General features: G+C 54.7%; 4 protein-coding genes across 4 annotated transcripts; 2 read left to right on the forward strand and 2 right to left on the reverse strand.

Annotated features, from left to right (window-relative positions):
* Positions 1-1,155: 1,155 nt before the first annotated feature.
* MRS44_002788 (uncharacterized protein) lies at positions 1,156-4,455 on the forward strand (the record flags this gene model as incomplete). Its single annotated transcript, XM_046268191.2, has 1 exon — positions 1,156-4,455. The coding sequence occupies one exon, from the start codon at positions 1,156-1,158 to the stop codon at positions 4,453-4,455; it is 3,300 nt and encodes a 1,099-aa protein (XP_046136898.1).
* Positions 4,456-4,918: 463 nt separating this feature from the next.
* MRS44_002789 (mitochondrial 54S ribosomal protein mL49) lies at positions 4,919-5,484 on the reverse strand (the record flags this gene model as incomplete). The annotated part of the gene is made up of 2 exons (XM_046273509.1): positions 4,919-4,969; positions 5,029-5,484. The coding sequence occupies 2 exons, from the start codon at positions 5,482-5,484 to the stop codon at positions 4,919-4,921; spliced, it is 507 nt and encodes a 168-aa protein (XP_046136899.1).
* A 449-nt stretch (positions 5,485-5,933) lies between these two features.
* MRS44_002790 (uncharacterized protein) lies at positions 5,934-7,307 on the forward strand (the record flags this gene model as incomplete). The annotated part of the gene is made up of 3 exons (XM_065622955.1): positions 5,934-6,338; positions 6,394-6,703; positions 6,763-7,307. 3 exons carry the CDS (start codon positions 5,934-5,936, stop codon positions 7,305-7,307), a joined length of 1,260 nt encoding a protein of 419 aa, XP_065479027.1.
* A 540-nt stretch (positions 7,308-7,847) lies between these two features.
* Positions 7,848-14,149, reverse strand: MRS44_002791 (uncharacterized protein; the record flags this gene model as incomplete). The annotated part of the gene is made up of 4 exons (XM_065622956.1): positions 7,848-10,400; positions 10,450-10,910; positions 10,961-13,759; positions 13,828-14,149. 4 exons carry the CDS (start codon positions 14,147-14,149, stop codon positions 7,848-7,850), a joined length of 6,135 nt encoding a protein of 2,044 aa, XP_065479028.1.
* Between the last annotated feature and the right edge of the window lie 81 nt (positions 14,150-14,230).

The raw sequence follows: 14,230 nt of genomic DNA on the forward strand, positions 1-14,230 counted from the left end.
GCATTAGAGACGCGATAGCTAACACTGGCCATCGTGTTAGCGACTGATGCGTTTCACAGGCTTGCGCTCTATCTTTTCGGAACTCGCGGTTATTGCCCGACTATCTCTACCCCATGATTGGCCAAAGACCCACTTGCTAGCTGATTCCTAAGCGACGCTAAGCCGAGAACAGCCAAGCAATCGCGCCGCAGCCTCGAGTCGATCTGGAGACAACCTAAGGAACAATTTCACCGTCCGCTGAAACCCAGGCCAATTCCGACGAGCATTCGCGCACTCGCAGTTCATCCACCGTCACTGCAAACGCGCGCGCGCCTTAGGTAAGACCTGCTTCTTTCCGTTCACACTCTGTTCTGGCTTTTCACGCACCCGTACCCGTCCATCTCGCCCCTAGCCGACGAATGCGACAGAGTTGACGGCGGTCGCTTCACCTCGCCGTGTCCCCCCGTCTCCAGGCTCGTGACGAAAGTTGTCGCCGACTCCCTGGCTGGCTGGCTGGCGCCTTGGGATGGTCTCAGCGCTGCGCGTTCTGGCTCGCCCTGTTACTCGCTGGTGCTGCTGACGGAGACGAAAAATTCTCCCTCACTGGCTGGTCGGCTCGTTCGCTCGCCCCAGGCCGCCCTGCTCTCCACTGTTGGCGTACCTAGCACTCGCTGACGTTCTCTGTTGGACTGCTGAGGTGGCTGCGACTCTCGCTGGAAGGCTCTCTCTCTCTCGCTCACTCGTGCGCTTTGCTGGGCTCTTCTCCCTCTCCATCTCTCCCGTCCCGTCAATCCCATCTATCCATTCATCTCCCGCCTGAGCGAAGCGCGTCGCCGTGCTGCACCGACCACCCTGCCAACCAATCTGAGCTCTTTTCCATTGCCCACTCTCCCAGTCCAAGCCAATTTTTTTTCCTTTGCCCAGCCCGTTCTCAGCAGAGGCTGACCCAAGTCTCTTCGCTGGTCTGGTCTTTCCACACCACTCTCCACCAAACCCACGCCGCGACGCGACTTGCCCATCACCACCGTGTCACTGCCTCGTCTCATCTCCCACCCATCGTCCCCATCTCAGCCTTCCGTCATTGCATTCTCATTTCCCTGGCGCTCCTCCATGGAGGCTTGTCGCGTGCCTGCTGACCGCTAACTCCGTCGCGCACAGCCTGTTGGGCCGATCGCCATGAGCACCTGGATGAACGACGCCGTCCAAAACCACAATGGCAACGGCTTCCCTCACATGAATGACGCCAACTCAGCCAGCACCATGATGGATCCTTCCGCCTTCATGGCCAACTCTGGCCAGTTTAATCCTGCCCAGTTTCAGAATCAGCAGCAGATGGGCGCGATGGCTAATGGCCCTGGCGCCATGCGCAATGCCTCACCTTCTTTCCAGAATCCCGTCTATCAAACCAACTCGGTGATTCCATCGAAACGCCCTCGCCCTCGCGAAGACAGTCTCGCCGGCTCTCCGAGACAGAACCCCGGAATGTTGCCGACGTCGCGTTCCGAGACGCCGCAGCAGCAATCCTTTGCCGGCGGCTTTCAGCCTGGCGCGGTCCCCCAGCAAAACCCCGGCCAATTCCCCCATCTTCAACCAAACGGTTCTGCCAACGCGAGTCCATCACCGATCATGGGCAACCAGATGCGACCAGGTAGTGTCCCTCAGAGGGTCGCGACCGCGTCGCCTCATCCATTCTCGCCTAGCGCACAACAGTTCAACTCGCAGGCGTCACCAATACCTTCCGAACATGGCACACCTCAGCCGAACCCCTACATGCAAAACATGCCCCAAGGATATAACCCGAACTTCGCGCCATCGCCCTCGAATGCTCGCCCATCATCGAATCCGAACGCGATGGCCGCTGGCCAAATGATGCCGCAGCAGATGGGTCAAATGCCTCAACACATGGGCCAGATGCAGGGCAACATGTATCCTCCCCAGATGCAGCAGCAGGCCCAGCATCAGCAACAGGGCAACCCTCAACAGCAGCAGGCCCAGCAACAAGGTCAGCAACAAGGCCAGCAGCGGCCAGGCATGACCGACCAGCAGAAGATGGCCGCATATCAGATGAGACTGCAGCAGCAACTTCAAGGGAACGCACAAATGCAGGCGCAGATGCAAGCACAGAACATGGGCCGCGGTATGATGCCTAAGCAGCAAATGCCTGGAATGCCCAATGGTCAGATGCCACAGGGAGGCATGAGGCCGCAGCCAAGGATGGGAAACGTTAACCCGGAACAATTCATGAAGAGTCTCACGACTCTTATGAACCACAAGGGCTTGCCTCTTGACCCTAACCCGATGATTGGGGACAGACCAGTCAACCTGATGATGCTCTTTCAGGCCGTTCAAAATAAGGGAGGATACAAGCAGGTCACAGCTGGAAACGGATGGCCCCATATTGCTCAAATGATTGGACTGCCGCCTCAGATTCCTACGGTGCCACAGACGCTGAAGCAGATTTACGAGCACAACCTCTATAAGTTCGAGGAAATGTGGATGAATCAGCAGAAGTCCCGGATGATGCAGCAACAGAATCAGCAGCAGCAGCAGCAGCAGCAGCAGCAGCAGCAGCAGCAGCAGCAACAGCAACAACAGCAGCCTCAGCAACATCAACAGCAACATCAACAGCAACAACAAGCTCAGCAGGCTCAACAAGCTCAACAAGCCCAAGGCGCAAACATGGGAGGCCAGGCAACACCGCAAAAGCAGATGCAACCAAATCAACATATGAATCAAGGGCCACTGGCTCAAACTGGTCAACAACCCCAGATGCAACAGCAGACCCCTATGAAGCAGATGCAACCAGGACAGCCTCCAGTGAACGGATTTTCGACACCTCAAGCTCAAGTACAGCCACAAGCCACGCCTGTTATACCGGGGCAGAACCGCAACATGCCGCAAGGAATGGATACCTCTGGCATCAACGATTTTGCAGCTGCCCCCTCCCCGGCTCCTCGCAGGGTTGGAAGCATGTCACAGAATGAGGGACGACAAGCTTCAGCAGCACCCACCGCTGTTGTGGAGCGGATGCCTCGCCTCGGCCCTCAGACTGACCAGTACAGCCCTTGTGCGCGCGAGTTGTCGACATTTGGAGGTGTCGACTTGACTGCCTTCAGCAAGCTCGGCGCCGAACTCGAACGATGGAAGCCAGACGTGCCACCCCTTCAGGAACTGGGGAATATCGATGTCAGTGCTCTCACGAAAAGCTTGCAGAGTGGGATTCATGGAGAAGTGCGGCTCGCCCTCGACGTCCTCGCTGCTGCATCTTGCTCTATGAACCAGTTGCACTTTATCCAACTACGATACTGTGAAGAATTGGTGGAGGCTCTCATTGAGTGCGCTGAAGAGCAAGTTGACTTGCTGGCCGAGCATACCGTCGAAGTTTCGGATGAGATCCAGATATCACCATACGAAGATGTCGTAAGAGCCTGCCGTATCGAACGATGGAATGTTCGCGAGATTCCCGTCTTCGGCACGGAAGAATACGAACTGGATCGAGCCGTGGACCGCTTAATATGCGTGACGACAATTTTGCGCAACTTTTCGTTCCCTGGAGAACAGAACGAGAACCATGGCGTCCTCGCCGACGAGTCCGTCATCAAGTTTCTGTGCGTCGTAATAAGGTATCTTGGCACACGCACAATGCTCCTCCGGTCCCAGAACAACACCCTGGACTTTATGAAGGACGTCGTCATCCTTCTCTCCAACATTGCGGGCTCAGTGGAGATCCCAGGACGCGAGCAAGCTGTTTGCCTTCTACAATTCCTCTTGGCATTCGCCCCAGCTCCCAACCCTACCGTCTCGGACGGAACACTCTTCTTTACGCCATACGAACCCAGTCTCCATGCCTATCTACCACATGCCGTTGACGCCCTAGCCAAGTTGCTCGCACGCGACGAACCAAACCGAACTCACTATAAGGCGGTGTTTGCTTTGGACTCTAACAGCAACCCTCCTTACGAGCTTCTCACTCGGGCCTTTGGTCTAGCAATAGCGCCAATTCCTGACAAGGCTAAGGCTCAGAGTCGCCCACCTAACTTCCCTTCGCTTGTCGAGGTTCGAAAGCCATTCCTGATGCAAGGATTGCTATCGGCCGAGATTTTAGCGTCAATAGCACCTGGACATGATGCTGGAGTTGCGAAAGCCTGGCTATCAAGTGGCAACGACTTTGCGCAAAACCTGTTCAGACTCATTCGCGAGCTCAGCCAACTGTACGAGCAACCGCAACTCCATGGTGGACCACGGGCTGGGGCACGAAAAGATCCAGAGCTGGTCTACCTGGTGGTGGTCTCAGTCGCCTTGTTACGGAGGTTGGCCGAGAAAGCGAGAGACCCCAACGACCCTGCATCATCTCTTCCAGCCAAGGCTGTGCCATCACCACAGGCACTCCTCGACGCTCTTTCGATGCAATCGGCAGAGTGGGCCAAGGATGAGGTCCTACAACAACTGTCGACTTTCTTCGCTCTAGGGAAATAATACGCCCACGTCGGCTAACGGGAAATTTTTTATTTTGGATTGACATCGCAATACCCGGCCATTAAGCTTGTATGTTAGTGTTTTGATGAAAATGGGATAGGTGTCTTGCCGTCATTTGAAGCGTGCGCTTCGCGTTTAGACTTGCATTCTGGAGTCGATGGGGTTTTGGGGGATTGAACGGGACTGGACATGGTGGAGGTGATGATCAAACCACCTGCCCGCGGGTGCATACAGGATGTTGAATGGAGAACAACCAAATATACTTTGTGCAAAGCGTGTTTTTTTTTGTTTACTTGTTTGTATGGATGGTGCGCCTTGAATTACATGTATTGTACATTTCTCATCAGTCAGCTGCAGGAGTTGACGGGTTGTCAATATGGTACACTTTTTATATGCCGTCCCATGCATGCTCGGACAAAATCCAATGGGTTTCCCCGTCGTATTGCTCGTTACGATGCCTCGATTAAAAGCCTGCGTTGAGCAACCAGTCCATTGCCGGCTTAAAGTACTGCCCCTAGAGTAACCTGTCAGTCGCTGGTTCGGCTCGTATGTAGCCAGAACAGAATGTCCTACCTTGATCTCGATATGCTGTGTCGTTGGATTCAATCGGATATCGGAACGCTTAACCTCCAACGCCGTGGCCAAATCCTCCACCAGCCTTGTGCGGTCGCCGTCAACCTTCTTGATCAAGACGATCACCCGGTTGCCACCAGACATCCACTTTTGGTAGACGGGAAGCTGAGAGTATGGTGTGCGGCGAACGATGTAGGGGAATGCGGCGGCGAGCTGCTCCTCAGTCTTGGTCGGCAGGGGAGCAAAGGAGCGCTTCATGGGGCGGTCCTTGTAGGGGATCTTGTTCTTCTTGTTCGGGTTGACGGGCTTATCGAGGGGATTGGTCCTGTATCCGGCGTGCGTCTTGAAGGTGGGCTGGCTGGCCGAGGCGTAGGCACATCGCTGGACGAGGGGCACAGGTCTCTGGAGGAGAGCCTGACACCCTGCAGAGAGGGTTCGCGGGGCGAGCAGGCGCATGGCGAGATGTGGTGGAGGTGAGTTGGGGTTGAGGTGGGAGGTCGAGATTCGAGATCGGTCGTGGTGGGGGCCCTTTTGGAAAACCAAGATCCTCGGGGGTTCTGTAAATAGTGAAACTGGCGAACTTCTTCTCAATGAGCGCCCAATTGGTCACGCTGAGCCGTTCTCTCGCCTGTCGCAACTCTCTGCCCAGACACACCCGGAAGTTGAAGCTCTCCTAGAAAATCTCGGGATCACATGACATGGACCTTTAATCGCCGGTAAATCCCCGGGCAGGTCGGCACACCCCACACCACCGGTGGATTGGCGAAATTCACCAAAAATCTGCCCCTCCATCAAATCAATTATCACGGCCTCTGCGTCTTTACTTTCGCGGCGCCTCACATCTCTTCCCACGCCCCCCTCGCTCCGCCCCCCGGTCGACCGAATACCAAACAACCTCGCCCACGATGGAGGACCTTCTCAACGCCGTCTCGGCCGACGGCTCGTCCATCATGCCCCTCCTCGCCCGCCACCTGAGCCGACATCTTCTCTTCCCTCTGATCCAGTTTGAGAGCGAGAGGGCCGATGAGCAGGGCGACGACGCAAAGGCCAAGGAGATCCTCTCCTCAAAGATCAAGCTCCTTGAGGACACAAACATGACGGATTACGTCGCGACCATGTACTGTGAGCTCCACGGCGTGTCCGAGGCCCCCGCCGAGTACAACAAGAAGAGGCAGGAGGTGCTGTCGGAGCTGGAGAAGTACGAGCAGGCCACCGCTAAGATCGCCGACCTCTTGACCCAGGACGAGGTTGTCAACGGACTCCGAAGCGACAAGGTTGCCAACTTGGAGTTCCTCAAGAACCAGCACGGCGTAAGTGACAAACGCGGCCGAGTTCGGATGGATAAGCTAACCGGGACGTGACTAGGTCACCATGGAAATGGTCAACGCCCTCTACGACTTTGGTCAGTTCCAGTTCCGATGCGGACAGTACGGTCCCGCCGCCGATATGCTTTACCAGTTCCGAGTCCTGTCGACCGATAACGACAAGGTCTCTGCTGCCACCTGGGGCAAGCTCGCCTCAGAGATCCTCCAGACCAACTGGGAGTCTGCCGTTGACGAACTTAAGAATGTGCGCGAAAACATCGACTCCAAGCTGTTCAACAACCCCCGTGCCCAGCTCGACCACCGAACGATGCTGGTCCACTGGTCCCTCTTCCCCCTCTTCAACTCTGAGAGTGCCCGGGAACCCATCCTCGACATGTTCTTCTCCGCCCCCTACATCAACACCATCCAGACCTCTTGCCCTGGATCCTGCGGTACCTGATCGCCGCTGTTATCACCGGCCGCGGTCGCGCCCGCAACAGCTCCATCCAGCAGAAGCAGGTCAAGGACATTATCCGCTACGTCCGCCAGGAGGCCTACGAGTACACCGACCCCATCACCCAGTTCGTCAACGCTCTGTACATTGCCCACGACTTTGAGGCTGCTCGTGAGGCCCTGTCTATGGCCGAGCAGGTCTGCCGAAGCGACTTCTTCCTCGCTTCCTCCGCCGACGCCTTTGTCGACGCCGCCCGACACCTCATCTGCGAGAGCTACTGCAAGATCTTTAGCCGAATGAACATCCGAGACCTCAGCTCCAAGCTAGGCCTGAACCCCGACGATGGTGAGAAGTGGATCGTCAACCTGATCCGAGAGACACGACTGGACGCCAAGATCGACAGCCAGGACGGCACCGTGGTGATGAACCACCCTCCCAACAACGTCTACCAGCAGGTGATTGAGAAGACCAAGGGCGGCTTCTTCAGGACACAGGTCCTCAACGCCGCTGTCTCAAAGTAAGGAGCATGACTAGCCCGTGATGGGTTTCTTTGACGAGTGTTTTTACGACAACTCAAAATGGGGCAACGCAATCCAAAAGGGGAAATAACGCCCTCCGCTGCTTGAAGGAGTGTGCGTGTGGGAGAAGAGAGTTCTAGCGGTCTTGTTTTTGTTCCTGCGCGAAAAACACTCGTGCGGCAGAGGGGGAAAAAAGAGACGAAGCAGGATATCGCTGAAGCACAAAGACGGGCAAAGCTTGAAGTGGCGGATAGAAGGCCCTGTATATCCCCGGTGATGCGGTTTGCATTGCATGGCGTTCTCGGAAAAGGGAAGAGGCAAAGGGGGGGATAATGGAATTTACGTGACTGTTGAAATGAATCATCTATTCGCCTCAAGCTGCTGTGACTTTACTGATGTGCTTCAAAGACTATCATTGTTCTCATAGCTCATAACGACATGTGCTACTTTTCCACTTGACAAACACTGCTCTACAAAGTTCACCACATATGACCAGACACCGCCATGATCATAATCATGTACAAGATGATAAGCTTGATGCCCTCACTGCTCGCTCTCTCGACTCGCAAGCCAGACCATCCCCTTGAGATTCTCAACAACACTGTCCCGCATCCACCAGACAGCTTCATCCTCTGAAGTTGCCTCCTGCTCCTCCTGTTCTTCCTCGGCATCACCGCGAGCCCGCGATTCTGTAATGGTCTCTTGGCTGTCAAACAGGCTAGGATGCCGTAGCTTGTCACGGACTCCTGCCCATTCGAACAGCAACCTCGCACCCTCAAGCCGCTCACGGTCTGTACCTTCACTAATGCCCTTCTCCATCTCGAGCCTCGCGTCGATGGCACTGCCCACCTGCGGGGTCTCGTCTCCTCGCTCAAGTACCACGGTTCGTTCAGCGTGGCTGATGCCCCGAAGTCCATCGAGTCCAAAGACCCATTCCAGAGGATCTTTTCCTTTCTCATCCTTGCCCAGTGCCCTGAGCGTCGATGCAAAGGCGCCCTCGCGTGGTGGACGTCTACGGAGATACAGACTCTGGGTGTCTTTGAAAGCGTCCCTAACTTCCTCGTTGGAAAAGTCGAGTTCCACGTTCCAGAACTGGGGACCACAAGCGGTTGACAGGCTGGCAATCTGATCGATTGGTGGAAGGATGCAAGGTGCCGTGCGACTGAGGATAGGCTCTGTTGACGTGTTGCTCTGCATCTTGATCTGGATAGGGACGGAAACTGGCTGACCGGTAAGAACGTCCTTGGTAACAAGACATCGTTGTTCAGTAGCAAGAACCCAGAAATGACGGAGGGCCTGAAGATGGGAGCGGTTGTCCATAACACTGGTAGGGAAGATGGGGTAGAAAGAAACCAATAAAGCGGCAATGGCCTGGTTACTCGTGCCAAATGTTACCGTTCCGCATCCCAGGAATAGGGCTCCAATGGCAAGATGGGCAGCAAGATGGGATCCATAGGGGGTATCCGGATCATCACGACCGTGTAACGAGCGAAGGCGACGAAGAACCGGAATGTCACCTGTACCAGCCATGACGATGGAAGCAGAAAGAGCCAAAACATCTTGACACATACGTGCGTTTGACCGAGTCAGCTCTTCATCATATGGCGGAACGCCTTCAGGATGCATGTTCGCCGAGGATGGGATCCGTGTGATTCGGATGAACTGATCCAGATAGTATAGCAAGAGATCCCGAACCTTTGGGGAGGCGCTACCAGAGAAGCGTAGAGCGATAGAGAAGCAGAGCCCAGCTACTATGCTGTGGAACGCGAGGTCAGTCGACCGCAACTTGGTGGTGGATTGAAGCTTGTAACGATGGCGATAGGGGCCTGGGAGGTTCTTATGTATCCAGGCGAAAGTTGGCTCAATCTTGGACCATAAGATTAAGTTCTTGGCAACCGTCCGCAGGAGAAGAATGTCAGGGCGGATGTAATCGAACTGCAGGATCGAGTCTGGGACATCGATCTTGCGAGCCACGATCTGGTCTTCGGATTTCATATAGATGAGAGCAAGGGCCATGACAGCTCCAGCAGCTGCACGGTCTAGAATGTGAACGATTTCAACATTCTTGGTTGCCGTGGCGTGGGAAATCAGCTTCTCCGTGACCCTCATGTCGTGCAAGCCCTTGAGGTCATTACCCTTGCCCAGGTTGATGAAGCCGAGGGCAAATCCAGCTGCAAGCCGATAACACTCGCTCCGCAGAGGCTCCTCCTCGTCTTCTTGATCAATGTGCTCAATCTCAGAGAGCATGATCTCGCTCATCCGACGGTGCTGACTGTTGGCGTACAGCAGCCCGATGCCCATTATGCCCGAAGTCTGCGTCAGCGGTGACAGGTTCAGCTCTGCCGCTCCCCTTGGCAGCATCCTCGTAGCATGAACAGATAGTAGACGAGTGATGAGGGAGTCCATTGTTCCCATGTATGAAGCAGCCAGGCCAAGTAGAAGTCCGATCGAAGTCATGGTATGTTTGGGTGTGAGATACTTGAACGCAACCCATTTCGCGACATCTTTCAGATGACCGTTGAGACCAAGTGCAAGCAAGAAGCCAGCGTGTCGGTTGTTCAGCTCTTGGCCAGGCTTGTTGTATAGAATCCAGGATGTGTCAATGCCGTGAGCCTTGGGAGAGATAGCAAGACCGGCGGCAGCACCCTGGTGAAAGAAGCTCCAGCACACCTTTTCCTCCGAGAATTGTGATTTGTCAACGCCAACCGTGGTGTTTGTCGGCTTGACGATGCAGTTGAGGTTGAACCCTCCAATGTGGAACTTCTGCGTGATCAGCGGGAAACGCAGACCGTAATACAGTAGCGCTCGACCAGCTGGAATGGCCAGTGTTCCTGTAGCGATCCTTGTTACAAGCTCCTTTTGCTTCTCAAGATATTCGCTTTCTGGCCACTCGGGATCATGATCGAGTCTGACCAATCTTGCTTTGTTTGTAGAGAGCAGGGCCTGTGCCTCGTTCAGGCGTCGATCTTCTTTGAAGAGGGAACGAATCACAGCCTGTCGCTCAGTTCCCTCGCCTTCATCATAGCCAAGTGTGTTGGCGTCTTCCACGCTTTGGCATAGCAACCTGTAATCCCAAGTTGCAATATGTGTGGGTGTCTAGGGCCGCATTAGTGAACAAGTACTCTAGTAAACCATATATTCTTACCAGAATCTTGGAAACGCTAGGTTTAGGGCGTTTCCCAGGTGACAAGATGAGGCTGATGTCCTTACGATCGACCAATTCAAGAAGGTCCTTGGACCAAGAAGTGGGAGGGTGCGGCTGGCACAAGGAAATGGCATCGCGGAGAGGAATCAGAACAGCCTCTGGCAGTGAATCGAGGACCAGGGGTGTAATGCCAGCATCTCGCATAGCCTCCACCATTTGGACAGCAGTTGTACTCGGTTTGAGAAATCCGAAGAACTGCTTGAACATAAGTGTCCGGGGTACGGTAGGCTCCCATCGCTTGTCCTGGAGCTTCTCCGCCTCGGACAACCTTGTGCCGGTGTAATACACGTCTGCTGGCGTGATGTAAGGCACTCTACGGTCTCCAGTGAGCCGTGATTGAATCCAGTCAATGACATCTGGCCGTACAGGAGGCTGAGGAATTCCAGGCCGAAGATTCAGGTCTGCGAAGCGGTTAGCTCTATCGTCCACCTTGCAAGGCCGATTCACGTACCAGAGTCATGACGTGGGTCAATGTCTTCTTGTATACCCAACTCATAGATGGAAGAAAAGGCGTGCCATTTGAGCCACCTGGCAATTTGACACATGATAACTCGAAGGTCGGCACGGCCTGGAGAACTGAGCTCCGGCGTCATAATGTCCAGTTTTTCTTCCTCAAGAAGAAGATGCAGGCCCATAAACACATCCACAGCAACCTTTCGTCGACTTTCCATGCTCTTGTTGAGGGATGTGGGCATATATCCCGCGGGGCCAAAGGCTGCTTCACCAAGTCCGGAGACTATGTACTCCTTCGCAAAAACAATGTGCTTCGATATGAACTTTGTCGATGGTCCGTCGTCTCCCTGTGACGACATTGATCCATCGGCATCCTCATCCAGCCCCCATTCCCAGCCCCTGTTCATCATCCAAGTCGGACAGCCGAGGGAATGGGAGGTCTCGCCAGCTTCCAAGGTCTTCCAGTCCTCTGATTCCCTTATCGAGCTGAAGGAGCTGGAAGGATGCCTTCGTCTTCGCAGTGGAAGTCGGGTTGTAGGAAATGGTTTGGTGTCTGTGCGACCCAGGCTCAGAAATAGGGACAGAAGCAAGATCACCATGGCAGACCACTCGAGGTCCAGGGGCGGCTCTTGTTGGCTCCCAATCCACTGCATGCAATGAAGCCATCCTGCGTAGATATACTCGCCCAGAGCATGGGGGAGGATGCTTCGGCAAACATCCAAGACCTTGCGGACGTGAGGAGATCGTGGTTCAAGTTGAATCCGGAGTTGATGAAGTCGGCCTTCGGTGTCGATGACATCGACGACACCCCCTCGTCTCGGGTGACGAACGCCAACAATGCTACCATTCGAGAAATCAATCATCTCGGACTTGCGCTGCATGACGTCGCGGTCTATCGCTCTGCCACGGTATTGTAAGCTTTTAGTGCTGTCCACAAAGAGAAGCGATAGCGAGATCTTGGTAAGGACACTCCATGGTGCTTGCGTGCTAAGCTCGTGTCGCCCATCCATCGATTCCGAGAGGATGAGAATGGCGGAATGATCTCCATCCACTAGCTTGCAGGAGTCAACGACATTTTGAGCTTGTCGTCGGTCAATGACGGTAGCGATCACAGTAGCACCTTCAGATGGTCCCTTGCCTCCCGCCTTGGTGGTGCCTTGATCAAATCCGCGCTGGATGCCCAGCTCGAGAGTGAGCAGTTGAAGACGCTTCTCGGCGGCGTCTTGAATACCAATAAGAAGCTGGCTCTGATCGTGCCCGTCGATAGCAAACGGCGGCGCTACCAGAATGAAGACCTTGGTTTGATTGCGTGCTGGTTGGTCTGATGCTGAATACCGTACGTTGGAGTTGTTGATGGGGACCCCGTGAAGCTTGGTGAACATGATTTCGTGTTGTAGGCCGTCAAAGTCATGATCGTCCAGTCCCATGTTGTGGAATCCCTCATCAAGGCCCTCGTAGAAGGGTGCAGCCAGCAGACTGCTCAAACTAGGATGGATCTGATTACTGTAGTTGGCGCTGAGGCGAACATGACTCCCCTGAGACTCGTGCCTTCGGGCTCCGACGTGACCAGGAAGTAGCGGTTGATCTGGTAGAACAGCTCTCTCATGAGACGCTGACAGATCAGCTCTCGCCAGCATGGAGCTAACTCTACGAGAACTCCTACGTGCGACACCACTGCCTTCTTTGTCCTGCTGTTCCAGTGATGAGACGAGATCCATAGGTTTTTCTAACCTCTCACTCTTTCTTTGTCGCTTGCCTGGGAGCGGAGCTCCAAAACTCTCCCGAAGGTTGGGCTGAACAGGTGTCCCAGGGGCACTGGCAAAGGCGGTTGGCATGGAGCTGCGACGTCGCGCGGCCTTTGACTTGGAGTTCTTCTGGCGCACAAGGAACGGATCCTCATGTTGCAGATAAGTCAGTCGCCAGACAGTGTACTCGCTTGTCTCGCGGTTGATTGTCACCGCAATGATCAACGGTTGGCTCAGATCTTGGGTTAAGGCACCAGGGATCTTGATTTCCTCGACATGAAGAACTTCCTCAGCTGCATCAAGGAATGCCAACTTTTTGGAGGCTGTTTGCCGCATACTCTTGGCATTTTGAGGATCCTGGTTAGTGACAACCAAGCCGAGCTCAAGTAAAGGGTCGGTCAAGGAGACGAGGCGCGGCCAGCGCGACTCTGGCTGTTCCAACGGGGCCTCCCACAGGTTGTCCAAGGTCGAGCCTAGTTGTAATGGGAGCGGTTTAGGCTTCCCCAGGCCTTCAACAGAGAAGGCAGCCTGTTGAGAGCTGTTGAATGCTGTCAACTGCGAAGAGACAAACGAGTTTGGTGGAACCCGGGGGAACTTGAGAGATATGGGCGCAACACTCTCGGCCTTTTGCTTTCGCTGAATGATGACTCCGACAGGGCCTGCAAAGGCGGATTCGACTTCGAAGGGCATATGAACGACATGACTGCTTCCGGACAAGAAATAGATGTGCGCCTGAGTCTTGAGGAAGACAACCAAGGCCTTTGACAAAGCCGGCCGCTTATCCGATTTGACTTCTACATCGCTGTTCGCTTTGTCGTCTTCGGAGGTCGGGAAGTATGCTAGAAGCGCTTGTATAATGGGTTCCTTCTCCAGGTCGAATCTGAAGGTCTTCTGAAATATTCCGCCTCGACACCAAATGACACAGCGTTCCGTCGTGAGCAGCTCATCTTCATAGTCGCCATTGTCTCGGTCTTCAGTCAGGATATCCCATGTATACGATGTCGCTGGCGGGCTCGGGGGCAGCAATTGTTCGTCGACGGCATGTCGAAGCCCTGAGGGCTGATGCAGCCCCAGGGACTTCACCGTTGCCATGTTCCGTTGGGCGCCATAGGCCGCTCACAGTTATCGTTTTCGTTCGGTCGGTCGCCTAGTATTTCGCTTGCCTCTCCTAGATCAGGCTTCGGCTTGTCGTTCCAAAGAAAAGGAGCTGAAGCTATTCTCTGCGCGTCGACGCGGTGTTGATTGTCACTGTGCCCCGCGGGAACTGCCACTGTACTGAAATCGTGGGATGGTGGGGCGCGATTGCCCTTGCCATTCTGGGCTCTGGGCGCGTCGGGAAGCTGTAGCTGCCTGCGCTTGCACTCGTGACGTAGCTGCAAGGTACAAGGTACTTGCCTAACTTCGAGAGCGCAACCCGACCCTCCAGTCTGAGAGCTTGTCATAGCTTGGACGCCCGGCACTTGTACTAATCTCAAACAACTTCCGCTTCACAACCTCGCTCTCCTTTCGAGCTTTGTCATTTC

This window comes from Fusarium solani, assembly GCF_023522795.1.
Source record: "Fusarium solani strain SB1 chromosome Unknown bctg00000001, whole genome shotgun sequence".
Taxonomy (NCBI): domain Eukaryota; kingdom Fungi; phylum Ascomycota; class Sordariomycetes; order Hypocreales; family Nectriaceae; genus Fusarium; species Fusarium solani.